Genomic DNA, 15260 nt, shown 5'->3' on the forward strand with positions numbered 1-15260 from the left:
GCTACATATGATATACAAGCGAACCTGTATTTCAGGACCCCAAATTTTGCTAACAGGGCCAGTCGATAAAAGATATATTTTTTTGTTTTATAAATTATATTGATAGTATCCCGATTGAAAAACATATAGCATTAAAGTTTTTAATTTGTAATTCAAAATTTTTAATTTTTAATTTAATATAAAAACCTTTATAAATTTTAGTAGCAGCAAGTTATTACACTATTTATATTAATGAGAATTTATTAAATTAAAAATTTATATTTTTATATACTAATAATTTTAAGTAAACATATTATAAATTATTAAAATATTAATATATATAATTTTAATTATCATAATTATGAATAAATAGAAAGCAGATATTATTGTTAAATTAATACAAAGAAAAATATAATTTTTAATATAACAAATATTTTATTAACGAAAATAATATAAAAATTAATTACTGAATATTATAAATTTTTTTATTTAAATTAAAAATTAAAAATTTTATATTATAAATTAAAATTTAAATATTTTATTATTATTTCTTATTATAATTTATTTTTTTTAATTTTAAATATTAAAATTTCAATTCTATCTATATATTAATTTAATTGTGTCTACATTTGATTTAAATGAGAAAAATGAAAGGCTAGTGGAAATTTTAATTTAATTTTAAAATTATTTTTTTGTCAAAATTTTTAAAATTATATTTTAAGAGTACACATTCTGAATCTGAAATGTTCGGTGCGAAATTAATATTAAAATATATTAAATTAATTTTATAACTTATTTATTATGATTTTATTAAAATTAATTATTTGACACCATTCAATATAATTATGTTTTATAAGAAATTACAATAATATAAAATTAATAGCATATAAAAATATAAAATCTAACATTAAACAAATAATATTTATAAATTAAATAAATTAAATAAATTTTAATATAAAAATTCTAATCAATTATTATAAGGTAGTAAATTTTTAATATAATAAATAATTAATCTTTTTTTTTAAACATCATTTGCAGTTTAATAGATAAATTTGAGTTAAGGAATCACAGATCAATATGTGATAAAAATAATAAAATATGTTATAAATATGTCAAATGAATCATAATTATTAATATATTATAAATAAGTTGATATAACTTTGAGATTTGATCTTTATTTTGTGGCGGTACCATTAATATTTCCATGATAAGTATTATAATAAAACTTTAATTAGATAAATAATAATTATTATTTTTTTAATATGTTAATATATGAATCTTATTTGACAAAAATTAATTTTTAAATTTTTTTTAAGTTATGACGTGATTTAAAAATTATAAATATAAATTATATGTTTTAAATACTTTTTATTTATATTATGTATTTATTTTCTGAAATTTACTACACATTTAATAATTTAATAAATTTGAATATTTTACATAATTTATAGAAGAATTATTTTTTAAAACAAACATTCTGTATGGCCAATAAAATAACAAGAAAAGGGATATTATTTCATAATAGGAAATACTTTATAATTTTTGTCATAAATAATATTTTTTTCAAAGTTTTAAATATATTATAATAATTGTACAATAAATTGAGATTATTTACAAAATTATTTGACATTCAAAATAAAATTTTAAATTTTTTAATGACAAATAACAACATTTCATAATGTATTGAAAATTATAATTTTTATATAAAATTTTTATTTTTAATGGCTCTTTAACGCATGTTATTTAAATATTAAAAAAAAAAAAAGTTTTCCGACCATTTCTATTAAAATTAGGTTTTTTCAATATGCAATATACATTATTTACGCTTGTATGGGCTTGTAATTTAATTTTTTTTGCATGTAATTTTTTAAAATTTTTATATAATATAATATTATTATAATATATTAATTTTCAATAATAATTAAACTTAAGTCTTTATTATCATAACACCAAATTATTATAACAATATTTTACTCTTAATTTCCAAATAAATTTTGTTTTTATTTTTTTACATATTTAATTTATTAATTCTAAATAAATTTAGACTATATTTTTTTCAAATCATCCTCTTTGATTTTAATATTTATTAATTCTACTATTTATATATTTATTTATATAGTTTAGAACATAATTATTAAATCCAAGTTAAATTAATAGATCAAATTAATAAATTAGTGAATTGAACTCTAAAGGCTCCAAACTAGTCTGAATTTATAATTAAACCAAACAATAGAGTTACCCAATACATTTTAAGTAATTACCCACCAGAGACTAACATTAATTACTCCTACCCTAAAAAAAAATTACAAATAGTTTAAAATAATAATAATAATAATAATAACTAACTTATTTTGGTAGGAAATAGGATGGCTCATTGACCCTATTATGCATCATGTGGGAGAAGATGGTTGTAGATTTCTATTTAATGTTGATTGGCCAAGAGTTCATCAACCCCACCAAATCAAAGAAATTAAAGAGTTCTATTATTATTATTATTTTCTTCTATTGTCTTTAAATATAGGAGAGAAAGAAAATAAAAAATTTAAGCCACTAATAATCTTTCATCAAAAGAAAAACAAAACAATCAAATCACTAAGCTGCATCCAACAATAGCAAAAACAAGAATATAGTTTTATGATTAAGCAAGCTTTTGACAGTATAACCACAACCATTGATACAATGCATTAATTAGGACCCATTTGCATACAAAACTGCCAGCAATTAGTACAAAACAAAAGAAACCCTTTGACTTACATTGTATAGAATAAACCAAGCCAACCTGTGGGGTTGTGACCAATAAGCCGGTGTATGAAAGTGAAAGCTAACAACTCAATATTTCAATTTGCCAGAGCACTCATCCTTAAGCTTGCATAAGCAACTACCAACTCTTTAAAACTTTCTTTAGTCCATTATCTCTCATGCAGAGTTGCTTTCACAATTCCTGACTACTCACCAACTCCTAATCAATTTATCTTTCTATGGATTATTATATTGTATCATGTACCTAATAATACAAATAATTACAACTATATCCTCCTCAATCCTTTTGGACAGTTATCTATCACCTCATATATATATATATAAAAAGAGAGAATGGTAAGAGACAAAATACCCAGGGAAATTATTATATCCAAATCCAAACTCAATTAATATTTTTAAAATCTTAACTCATCCAAAATTTAATAAAAATTTATTATCAACTACTCAAATTTAATTATTATTATTTGACAAATACCTGAATTCATTTAAATTTATATATTTTAATTAATAATGTACATAAAATTTTATTTTTTATTAAATGATTTATATTTTAAAATTTGATAATTTCATAAAACATTTAAATTCTATTTTATTTAAAATAAAAATATAGAATTTATAAATGTTATTATAAAAAAAACATATATTTTATATTTAATTAAATATTTATATAAACGAATTCGGACAATGAATACCCAATATATAAAATTTAAACCCGTCATAAGTTCTATTTTTCAGATATGAAACCGTCTCAAATCCAATTATACATTACTTAATCCCTATCATATTAAGGTTCAATCAGATCAAGTACCCATAAAAATTTGACCCATTACCATTCTTATATATATTGATGTCAATTTGATTTGTTACATCTGATCTAAAATGATTTTGTAACCTATTTTAATTTTATACAATTAAAAATGATCTCAATTTGAACTACATGTAAAATTAGGAGTGAGGTCAATCTTACAATCAGTTTGACTCAACCTAAAAATTGTCGATTTATATCGACCAAATCAATCCAAACAAAGTAAAAAATCAGAGTGGACAAAGACCAGGCCCAATAGCACAGTTAGGCCCAGTGCAGCAACACGACTAGGCCCAAACAAAACAAGTCTACGTTTTGCATCCAAAACCGCGTGCTCAGTTGGACGCTCACGTGCGCGTAATGCGGTCTAACCAGCCACACACGACACCGTTTCGAGTTGGCAGATTGCAGACCAAGTTGGGGTGCGCTCTCAACAAAGCCTACCGGCCCCATTCCACCGACTGTCATTTTCACCTAATTTTAACCATTCTGGCCCCGCAAACATGATTTTCTCTTGCATGGCAATGGCATCATTTGGTGGCTTTGGTAATTTTTATAGCGTTTAATGTTAACTATGTTTATTTTTATTCCTTAATTTTAATTTATTATTAAAAAATTTTTTAAATTTTAATTTAAAAAAAAACTTCTAACATGTAATAATAAATTTTTAAATTAAAAAATTCTTCTAAATTACAATGCTTAATACTTTTTAGTAAATTGTAAATTTTTTTAAAGCAAATATTATGATGATATTAATATTTTTTTAATAAATCTACGTTGTGATTAACTAATATTTTATGTGAGAGGAAAAAAAAAAGTAAAAATGTAATTTCATAATTTTTTTAATTTAAAAATTTTTATTATAAATCAGATGAATTTTTGTGAAATAAAATTAAAATTTAAAATTTTTTAATAATAAATTAAAATTAAAGAAAGAAAGTGAAAAATAAAATAAAATTCAATTATGAATTATAAAAATTACTGGCTACAAGTGAACATTGTTGGCTCAAGAATGCGTGAAACCAGAAATCTCAGACCTGAAGACTTGCGAAGTTTTTCAACCATTTGGCTAGTATATTTATTATAATTAATTTATTCTTCAAGTGCAAATGCAAGAAATAGTATTTACCATGCATGTATTGGCTCTAACAAGTTATGTAACAAGTGTACTATTATTATAAGGTTTATATATATATATTTTAAGAATATTACAAGGTTTATATAAGTAAATTAAACTGAAAAAATCAACATAACTACTTGGAGATCATTTAATATAATTAAATTAAATTGATCATATAAGATTTTAAAAAATAACATTTTTAGTCACTTGTTCACAATTTGAAATCAGAAAAAAAAAAATCACAAATTTTATCTGGTGCTGACTGCAAGGGCAGATTGTACTTAATAGTAGGAGAGAATGACACATATACCAAATATATTGAACAAGGCATGATTGGCCTCAGGATAAAATGAAACTGTCCTTGCTTCTTCAGTGGCCAGGCACTTGGCCCTGTAGCGGAATCTTTTATAATCATCAAATCTCCAAGATCGTGGTCCTCTGATTGGCCAGGGATGTCATGGGAAATAATTAAAACAAAAAATATAAAAAAAAATTAAAATGGTAATGTGAATATAAAACTATTTATTTTCTTAAAAAGTCGATTTATAACAAAAAAATAAAAAAGACTACTAATAAAATTTTTAAGTCAAAACTTGTGTTAGATATTCTTTAGAGAATGATTTTTTTGCTTCTAAAAATGCTAGTACGAATATAATTTTCTTTAACAAGTTAAATTATTAACTTTTTGAAAAAATGTAATATTAATGCTCTTAAAAATATTACTGAAAATAGAGATTTTAAAGTTATATCACATCACTCGCTATAACTTCTACATGCCTGATACCATACACTTATTGGAGAAAGAATAGCTTACTATTAGAAATGACATTTTCACAAGTATATGAAAATATCATTCCCAATAGCATTTTCAATAACTCTTTACGTCTATAAAAGATCAGTTGAGTTTTATTATTTTCTTTTATTTCTTTAATTAGTTCTCTTTTTATTTTTTTCTTAATATTATGTAATAGTACTTTTAACAATTTTATTATATTCAGATCATTTGACTCTCCATCAATAAGAACACCAATATCCAATTTAATATTTTTTCTTAATAAATTTTAATGTCATTGTGAAACATTTATAAGGTTTTTTTTTTTTTTGTACAAAGAGACCTCTTATAATTACTAAAATTAAACTTATAATGTTTCACAATGACATAAAAATTTATTGAGAAAAATATTAAAATATAAACTAGATATCAATGTTCTTATATTGATAAAGAGCCAAATGACTTGAAAATAATAAAATTATTAAAAGTACTACTACATGATATTAAGAAAAAAAAAAGAGAAAGAAAACTAACCAAAAAAATAAATAAATGTAGTAAAAAAAATAATAAAAGTTAAATGATCTTTTATAAATAGAAAAAGCCACTAAAAATGCTATTAAAAATGACATTTTCACATGCTTACGACAATGCCACTCTCAATGGTGTTTTCATAAGTCATTCTCCCTCTAGGAAGTGATGTAACATGACTCTAAAAACTATACTTTCAATAGCATTTTCAATAACATTAATCTTACATTCTTCTAAAAAACTAATGATTTTGACTTATCAAAGAAAACTCTAATCATAGTATCATTTTTAGGAACAAAGAAATATTTTTTGCAAAACCTCTTATATAAGTTTTAATGCACTTGAAAATTCTATTGAGTGATATTTTTTTTGCTATAAATCTTGCTTTAAAACCTCTCTTCCTAATAGAGTTTTTTAAGCAAACACTACTTTTATAAATAGTTTCAAATTCACACTACAATTATAAATAGTTTTTTTTTTTACATTTTTTTAATAATTAATCCTAATTAAAACAAATTTTGTTCCTTTCAATCTGAATGAGTTCTCCAGCAGACAATGTATGATTAAAGAAGAAAAAAAAAAAAGAAGAAACTCAAACCCTTTAATCCCTACAGAATGGTAAACAATTAATGCCTATAAGAAGAAACAATTTGATAGACAGATCAGCGTTGTGCTACAAGTGGTTTTGTTATATTTTCAACTTTTCTTTGTTAGTATAACAAATTAACTCAATTGAAATTTGAAATATAAAATAAGTTCAAACTTTTGTAACTTACAAGCCGGGCATTCATGAGCTTGCAAGATTTACTTGAAATGATGGAGCCATGGAACACTTCACTCCAGTTGCTCAATTATTCTCACTTCTTAAAGACCAAGATTTTATGACTGTAACTCCATTTCAGAAGACAGCATCTTCTGCATAGCTTAATATTAGGCATGATCATGTTCAGCTAGATGCATCTGCTGCACTGCATTGGAAAAGCCTCTGGCGCTCTTGTACAACTTCTCCACATTGTAAGTTAAACAATAATAGACCAAAGCGGGCAGAGCATAAATGACTCATATTTCTTCATCTGAACCAAAGATTTCTAATTCAATCATCTTTCCTGTTTCATGTTTTGATTTCTCTGCTGAAGTTTGCCCCTGGTCAGTTTTTTTCCTTTTTGCAACTGGTTCAGTTTTCATGACTACAGATGGATCTACTTTCATTGTAGATGACTTCCTAAGGAAATATGATATAACAAATTAACAATGGCACAGAAAGCAAACTCAAACAAATAAATATGGAATGAAACTTTAAAAGAATCTGATAAATGATTCACCTTTTGTCTAAGCTAGTTATCGGTTGCATTGGTGTCACAGATAATTTAGTTGAATTTTTTGATTTCATTTTTCCTGTAAATGCAAAGTAATTTCAACTCAGGACGTTGCAAAGAATCACAGCAAGTGCATATGGTGAAGGTTAATGATCTTAACCTGTTATTTCATTAAGAAATCTTATGCCCTGTGAGAATGTATTTGTTGTCACTTTATCTGCATTACTGTTCATCGAAGTTAAAAAGCAAGGCCATTGGCAGTAATAAGTAAACATGCAGTTTTAGATACTAATCTGAATGAACATTGGGAACAAACCTCAATGCCTTCTTAAGTCCTTCCACAGAAAGTAATTTCACATGCTGTGTGGGTTTTTTTATATTTGTTTTGTCAGCTAAAGGGTCGACCATGTAAATGCCTTGTGAATGAAGAGGATCTCGAAAGGCTGTCTTCAAGTTCCTGGAGTATAAACATTTCAAGTAGAGGAGACTGGTGAGAGAAAATGTTAAAATAATAAAGAAGGTAAGTTCTTTGTTTTATGCAACTATTAAGCATTAGAAACTACAAATCGTCAAATGATTCCAAACTCAGGTCACCTACCCTCCCTTGAGCTCAGTTCTTGTTGTGGAAAATCTCTCTGATGCTTTCTATAAAAGTCATAGATATGGTGTAAGTTCATTCTGAAGATAGGGCGGAAAGGAAAAGGAAGATAGCAGCACTAGAAGGCATACTTACTAATTTGTGATATCTGCAATATATCCCTTGACGTCTACAATAAAACGATGATTAAAGTCAGAATACAAAAATATAAAAATCAATATTGGATATGTTTTAGTACTGAAGTTCTGGTAAGAGAACATAGAATATATAATCTTTTCATTACTGAAAAATGTCTACGGCCCCTGATGTGAGGAGAAAAGTAACATATAGCTGACCCAAACTAGTTTGAAATTAAAGTTTAATTATTGTTGTTGTTATAGAGTACCATACAATAACTTCACAGCCGATCAAGGAAAAAGAAGCAAAATTTCAATCATCTTCACTACTAAAGTGGCTCCAGTGAGAAACTTAACTTTACACCTATCGTTTCTTTTGTCAAAACCTTAATGCATCTTTGATATGTGATGCAAAATTGCTATCATAAAACCTTGCCACTTAGATTGTAATTTTAGCGAGTATTCACATGAAATGGTATGCCACTGAATAATTCCATTCAGGTTTTTCACATTTCGTTTAGCATATTTGAGGCAGACTGCAGACAGAAAAACATTAGATGACTACATGCTGGGGCAGAGCAGCTCTGCAGTCTACACATAGTGATGCAATGATATGTAATTGCAAGAAGCATGCTTTATTATTAGACTAAAAAGCATTAGCCAAAGCTTATTTCACTACTAGCCAAAGCTCATTTCACTACTACCTTCATTCAACATCCTCCTAAGTTAGAAGCACAAAGAAGCCAAGATAGTAATTTACAACCAACTAAACATTATTAACAATGTGCAGGAGGTTTGATATAAATTTTCTAATAGCAAATATACTGCAGAAAGGCAATCAATACAACCCCTCTATTGATTAATATCAACTATCTATTATTTGCAATTGTCCAAGCTTATAGAGCAGATTCTAGCATAGACTTAATTAACTTTCAGGGACCATGGCAATTATTTGACCAAGTCCAACATTTTCTTATTCTCTAACATTTTCTTATTCTTACTCCCACTAAATGGATTACAAGGAATATATATTACAATAATAATTAGACACCAGCTTAATTTTTTAAAGCTTGTAAGCCAATCTTTCCATTTAAATTTCTGAGTTCATAACCATCATCATGGATAACTAAATGAAACTTGTGGTTTAAACATCATGCTAGCATTAATGTTTTAAAGTCATCCAAATTACACTAAATGTGGTGCATATGAACCTATCTACAAAACCACATTTTACATGACTCTTTTTTGCTATGTTTGGATGAAATGACTTGAAATAAAAGATTAGATTAGGTTTTACTGTAAATTGTTTAAATGAAAGTTGACTTATTGTTTACTTAGATTCATGAACATATGTTTGATTTATGAAACCCTCTTTGGGATTGAAGTTGAAAGTTGAAACTGCTTTTTGGAAAAGCACACTTCAGACGCTACTGAAAAAGCAGTTGGAAACAGCTGTTTGAAGTTTTTATTAACTTTTTCTCAAAAAAAAGTTATTAAAATCAAACTTAAAAGGTCTCTAATAAATATTTTTGATATAGTGTTTTTCTTTGCAGTAGCTCAAATAATAGTGCTAGACAAAACCTAAATGTGATTGAGAGTTAACATGTGAAATCCATTTCCAATGACACATTTTCATAGAATTTTTCAAAATCCACATGCAAATAAGATCTTTTCCATATTTATGAAACTATTCCAAATTTAAGACTCTAATCAATTAAAGAAAACACACACATTCTCAAATTCAAATCACATGTCAAAATTCATTCATTCATTAAAATGTACATTAATTTCTTTATTTATTTATTTCAATCCAGTATGACATCAAGTTTTTGCCAAATACTGAAAGCAAATCAAGGCCAAAAATGTTATCTTAAAATCAATTGCAATAAACACGTCATTTCATCATATATTAGTTCACACATAATCACTAGGTAAAAATAATATTCATGGCATTTTATATGTCACCCCAGAAAGCTAGTTGAACATAGAAATGCTTGTAACATACTTATTTATGACTAGTGTACAGGACATCCCATCCTTCCTTTTTCCTTTGCAAACTCCATAATCAATGGAAGTGCCCATCTTTAGTATTTGATTTGGAGAATAGATACTCAAAGAAAAACCATTTCCCTGTGAAAGAGAGAAAAGGAAATCAAAATCTCTAATGCAGCACAACAAAAACAATCTGAGGCAGTGAGTATATGACAAGTTCATACAGCATTGTCCTTGCGTACAGTACAATTGAATAAAGCAAAAACTGTTCCAGCCTGCTCCTTACAGTACTGCTGATAAGCATCACCAAACAAGAAAAGAGAAATCGTGTTTTCATCTAAGCACCCAATTTTCCATATGCAATAGCTCTTTCCAACAGAGCTAGTGCGTGGATTTCCCTTCTCGGTTAATACTCCAACAGTAGCCCAGCATCCAGAGAAAGTGTCTCCCACCAAAAGATTTCTAGAAAACAAAATCCAATATATGAAATCATCAATCCACAGTACACAGTTCATGAGTCCTGATTATAAATTATTTGAGTAAACTAATTATAAAAACACTTTTGATTCCTAGAAGTGAATGACTTACAAAAAGATAACCATGTTTAATTGATTATATGTAATGATAAAGCAAGAAGATTACTTAATTGCAGGTAAGCGGACAACACGGATATCTGAAAACCGTTCAGCAAGCTCAGCAGGTGTGACCATTTGATTCCTGAAAAAGAAGCAAATTAAAAATTAAACAGAATTAGGAAAAAAAATTTCCGGGACTTCTTTCCCATAATTTTTATTTTGTTTGGTTGCAGACAGAATCATATAAAAATCCCTCTGCATACCATTTTTAATCTTACAATAGAATGGTGTAACAATACACTCAAGCAACTCGACATATTCTACTTCTGACAGGGGCCATTTCAGTATCATAAATAGATCACAAGTTAACCAGCACAAATTGCTTTTATATTAACCGTGAAACTGAGTAATCAAAGTATTTCATATATATAGCATGAATTACAGTTCGCCTAAAAGCAACCTTATCCTTAACCCCGAATACTTCTCCACATTCACTTCATTTGAGTTCCTCCACTGCTTCAGTTTTTCGGCTTTCTTAGCTGGTTTTTGCTCATAATCAAGGCAATCCTGGACAGCATCTCTGAACATAGACAAATCTGCCTGCCCTCTTCGTCTAGGGGATTCATCCGATAGATACCCTTCAAGGTTAAAGGAAATCGAGAGAAACCATAATTAGTTCTCAAAGTGGCTAAATGTAAAATATTACCAACTCCATAAGCCAAAATCAGAGAAATTCTCTTTCCAATTCAAGCCAACAAACCCAAAATTCAGAGCTTGCAGTTGATTTAATGAGAAACAAATCACAAAGAAAAAAATCCCATTAGAGAAATAGAGAACATTTGCTGAAAATAAATAATAACACGAAATGTAGAATTAAACATGTTAAAAATAGAACAGGCACCCCATGAACCCGCAAAGAATGTAACTATATGAAAATAAGAGGCACCCATATTAAAATTGAACAGACCAAAGCAAAAATCAATAACCCAGTGAAGAAATTTTGAAAACATGGGCTACTAAATGTGCGTAGTGTAATCATCAAAAAAGAGAAATTTACCTGGAGAATTGGAATGGTGATTTGATGGAGAGCCAGGAGGGGTTTCCAAGACTCGATCTTGGAGAGAGAGAAGGAGGTCGAGGTCTTCTTGATGGCTTGACATTATAGATTTTTGCATAAGTTCAATGAATGAAAAGGAAAAATGAATCAGTGAAAGGGTTTTAGAAAGGAAAGTGTTGATTTTGTGGAGGGATTATTGAATTTTTTTGGAGGGAAATGAAAATGGAATTTAAGGAAGAACATGTTGTTTAGGCGCTTCAGAGTACGTTTCCGCATTGGAGAAATTAAAAATTTTTTTACAAAAATAAAATTTATAACAAATTAAATTATATCAAAAATAAATTAAACTGAATTAAAGTAATGTGATGCAATTTATCAATTTGAAAAGTTTTATTATTTTAGACTATTTTAAAATTAAATTTTATAACATTTTTAATTTTAATTTATATTTAATAATAATTAATTAAAAAATATTTTCTTAATTTCAATTTTACTTATTTAAAAAAAAATTAAATTAAATTTCATAAATAAAATTTTTTAAAATTAAAAATCAAATTAGATAGATTTTCTAAAAATTAATTAAAAAGAATGACTTAACTATTTATTTTTAACTTTTTTTACTTAAAATATATTTTTTAATTTATAAGTTAATTTAAAAATAATAATTAATTATTTAATAAAATTATTTAAAATTAAGTTTTATATCATTTAAGTGTTTTTTTTAACTGTAAAAAAAAAAAAGACTGTCCAAATATAATGATTATAACTCTCTTAAGTCTAAGGTTTGGGGTCATCTATTGACATCTTCAATTTAACTAAAAAGGAACTTATCATCAAATTTAAGACGGTACTAATGAGACAAACCATTATCACGTATTTTGATTAAAATGGAACTCAATTTGTTAAAATGAGTGTTATGATTGTTAGAATTAGGATAATGTTCATATTTTTAAAAATTATTAAAATAAAATAGTTTTTTATTTAATTAAATAATATATTTAAAAAATATAGATAAATTATAAGTAAAAATTACTTATTAATTTTATTTTATTTTAAATAATTTTTTTTTAATTTATAAGTCAAACTAAATATAAATTTGCTTATAACTTTTTATTTATAAGTACATATAATAAATTTATGAGTCAAATTAAATACTCTCTAAATTTTTAAATTAAATAATTAATTTATCAATTTAAATAATTATCTACTCAGGCGTGCTATATACCCAATTTGAGCCCAAACATAAATATTACAAATAATTTTTAAATTTTTTAATATTTTATCATATTATATTATTTATTAATTAATAAAAAATTTAATAAATATGAAAACTCATAATATTACAACATTTAAAATATTAAATTTTAAAATAAAACTATAAATAGTTTTTATCTAAAAAATCTGATATTCATCCATGATTTTATATGATTGTATTTAATATTTTTAAAAAATAAATATAGACTTATAAATAATAATTTTTAATGCATTTTAAATAATATATGAATTTATAAGTAAAATTAAGTAAAAATTTATATTTATTAAAATTATTTCTTTTATTTACTTTAAATTTGAAGAATCTAAAATTTTAAAAAATAAAATTAAGTAAAAATTTATATTTATTAAAATTGTTTTCATTTTATTTAGTTTTAAATTTAAAGAATCTAAAATTAAAACAAAAAAGAAATCAATCAACCTAAAATATATCCAAAATAACATAAAATTTGTGTTCTAAAACAAGATGAAAAACAAAATCAAGATGGCCAATGACTTGTGCCCCACAATCTTCTTATCCACATCGGCATGGACCCATTATAGTTAGGATTAATTATTAAAAAAAAATTACAATTATAATGTAAATCTAAAACTATTTATAAAAGTAGTGTTTACTTAAAAAAAAAAGTTATTTAAAAGAGAGGTTTTAAAAAAAGTCTATGATAAAGAAAATACTATTGAAAGTAACATTTTCAAATTCACATCACATTACTCCCTACAACTTCTGCATGCTTAATATGAAATAGTAATCGGAGAGAATGGTCTATGAAAACGCCATTAGCAAGTGGCATTTTCATAAGCATATGAAAATGTCACTTTCAATTGTGTTTTCAATTGCTCTTTTCATCTATAAAAGACCATTCAAGTTTTAGTATTTTTTTACTACATTTATTCATTTCTTTGGTTAGATATCTTTTTTTTTTTCTAATTTATGTACTAGTGTTTTTAACAATTTTATTATCATGTTACTTGGCTTTCCATTGATTGAATAACACTGATATTTAAGTTTTTATTTTAATACTTTTTCTTAATAAATTTTAATGTCATTGTGAAATATTTATAAGTTTGTAATTATTAAAATTAAACTTATATATATTTCACAATGACATTAAAATTTATTAAAAAAATATATTAAAATATAAACTTGGATATCAGTATTTTTATATTGAAGGAGAGCTAAATGGCTTGAAAATAAGAAAATTATTAAGAACATGACTACATAATATTAGGGAAAAAAAAAACCTAGGATAAGAGAACTAACAAAAAAATAAATGAATATAGTAAAAAAAAAAGAGTAAAGCTTAGCATGTCTTTTATAAATGGAAAGAGCCACTAAAAATACTATTGAAAATTGGCATTTTCATATGCCTATGAAAATGTTACTTACATGGATGTTCATAAAACCATTCTCTCTCCATTCATTTTCCAATGATTGTATCGTACTAGGCATGTAGAAGTTACAGAAAATGATGTGACATAACTCTGAAAATACTACTTCTAATAGCATTTTCAACAGTGTTAATTTTGATTTGACGTGTTATAGAAAACTCTATTTGTAGTGACATTTTTAGGAGTAAAGAAATATTATCTATAGAGCCTCTTATCCGAGTTTTGACACACTTAAAATTCTATTGGGAGTGACGTTTTCTTTGTTATAAACATTTCTTTGAAATCTCTCTTACCAATGGCCTTTTTTTAAGCAAACATGAACTTTGTAAATAATTTCAAATTCATACTATAATTGTAAATAGTTTTTTTCACATTTTTTAATAATTAATCCTTATAATTAAGCTTTTGTCTGGTTCACGGAAAAAAATTAAATAGAATAAAATAAAATAAAAAGTTTACTTTCCATTATATTATTTGTTACCTCATATAAGTAAAGGATAAAAAAGAAAAACAAATTAGGTAAAGTTTATTTTTGATGAAATATATAAGTTTACCTTTAAATTTTATTAAAAAACTTTTATGGCACCCTCAACTTTTAAAACATCTCATAACACACTTCAAGTTCTGTAAATATCTTTTAATATACCTCAACTCTTACAAAAGTGAAATTAAGATACGATTTTGATCTCCTAACATGGTTGTCTGTTGACTAGGTTTCGAAATATATTTTAATTTTACTTTTACGGGATTTAAAATGTGTTATAGAATGTTTATAGGAATTGAGATCTGTCATTGGACGTTTTCAAAATTCAAGATGCTGTGAAGATTTTTTGTAAAGTTCAAGAGTGAAATGATGTATTCGGCATTTATTTTTATTATATATTATACCATAATCATATAATTTTCTATTTATATAGTGTCAAGTGTATATTCATAATTTTATCTATGATAACTTTTTTACTTTCTCATTTCTCCTTTTTC

General features: G+C 25.3%; 1 protein-coding gene across 1 annotated transcript; it reads right to left on the reverse strand.

Annotated features, from left to right (window-relative positions):
• Nucleotides 1-6687: 6687 nt before the first annotated feature.
• Nucleotides 6688-11853, reverse strand: LOC110644628 (uncharacterized). The gene is made up of 11 exons (XM_021797509.2): nt 11619-11853; nt 11022-11199; nt 10629-10703; nt 10211-10448; nt 10000-10124; nt 8014-8047; nt 7879-7925; nt 7597-7737; nt 7441-7505; nt 7287-7359; nt 6688-7186 (listed from the first exon to the last, which is right to left on the reverse strand). The coding sequence occupies exons 1-11, from the start codon at nt 11734-11736 to the stop codon at nt 7024-7026; spliced, it is 1257 nt and encodes a 418-aa protein (XP_021653201.2). The 5' UTR covers nt 11737-11853; the 3' UTR covers nt 6688-7023.
• Nucleotides 11854-15260: the final 3407 nt, after the last annotated feature.

The sequence above is a fragment of the Hevea brasiliensis genome, chromosome 1 (genome assembly GCF_030052815.1).
Source record: "Hevea brasiliensis isolate MT/VB/25A 57/8 chromosome 1, ASM3005281v1, whole genome shotgun sequence".
NCBI lineage: Eukaryota > Viridiplantae > Streptophyta > Magnoliopsida > Malpighiales > Euphorbiaceae > Hevea > Hevea brasiliensis.

Excerpts from the sequence above, each read along its gene's own strand:
- LOC110644628 (XM_021797509.2), bottom strand. The coding sequence starts at position 11,736 with ATGCAAAAATCTATAATGTCAAGCCATCAAGAAGACCTCGACCTCCTT. Across the intron at positions 10,704-11,021 it reads TATTCGGGGTTAAGGATAAG|GAATCAAATGGTCACACCTG; the intron begins GTTGCTTTTAGG and ends CTTCTTTTTCAG. Across the intron at positions 10,125-10,210 it reads CTGTACGCAAGGACAATGCT|GGAAATGGTTTTTCTTTGAG; the intron begins GTATGAACTTGT and ends TCTCTTTCACAG.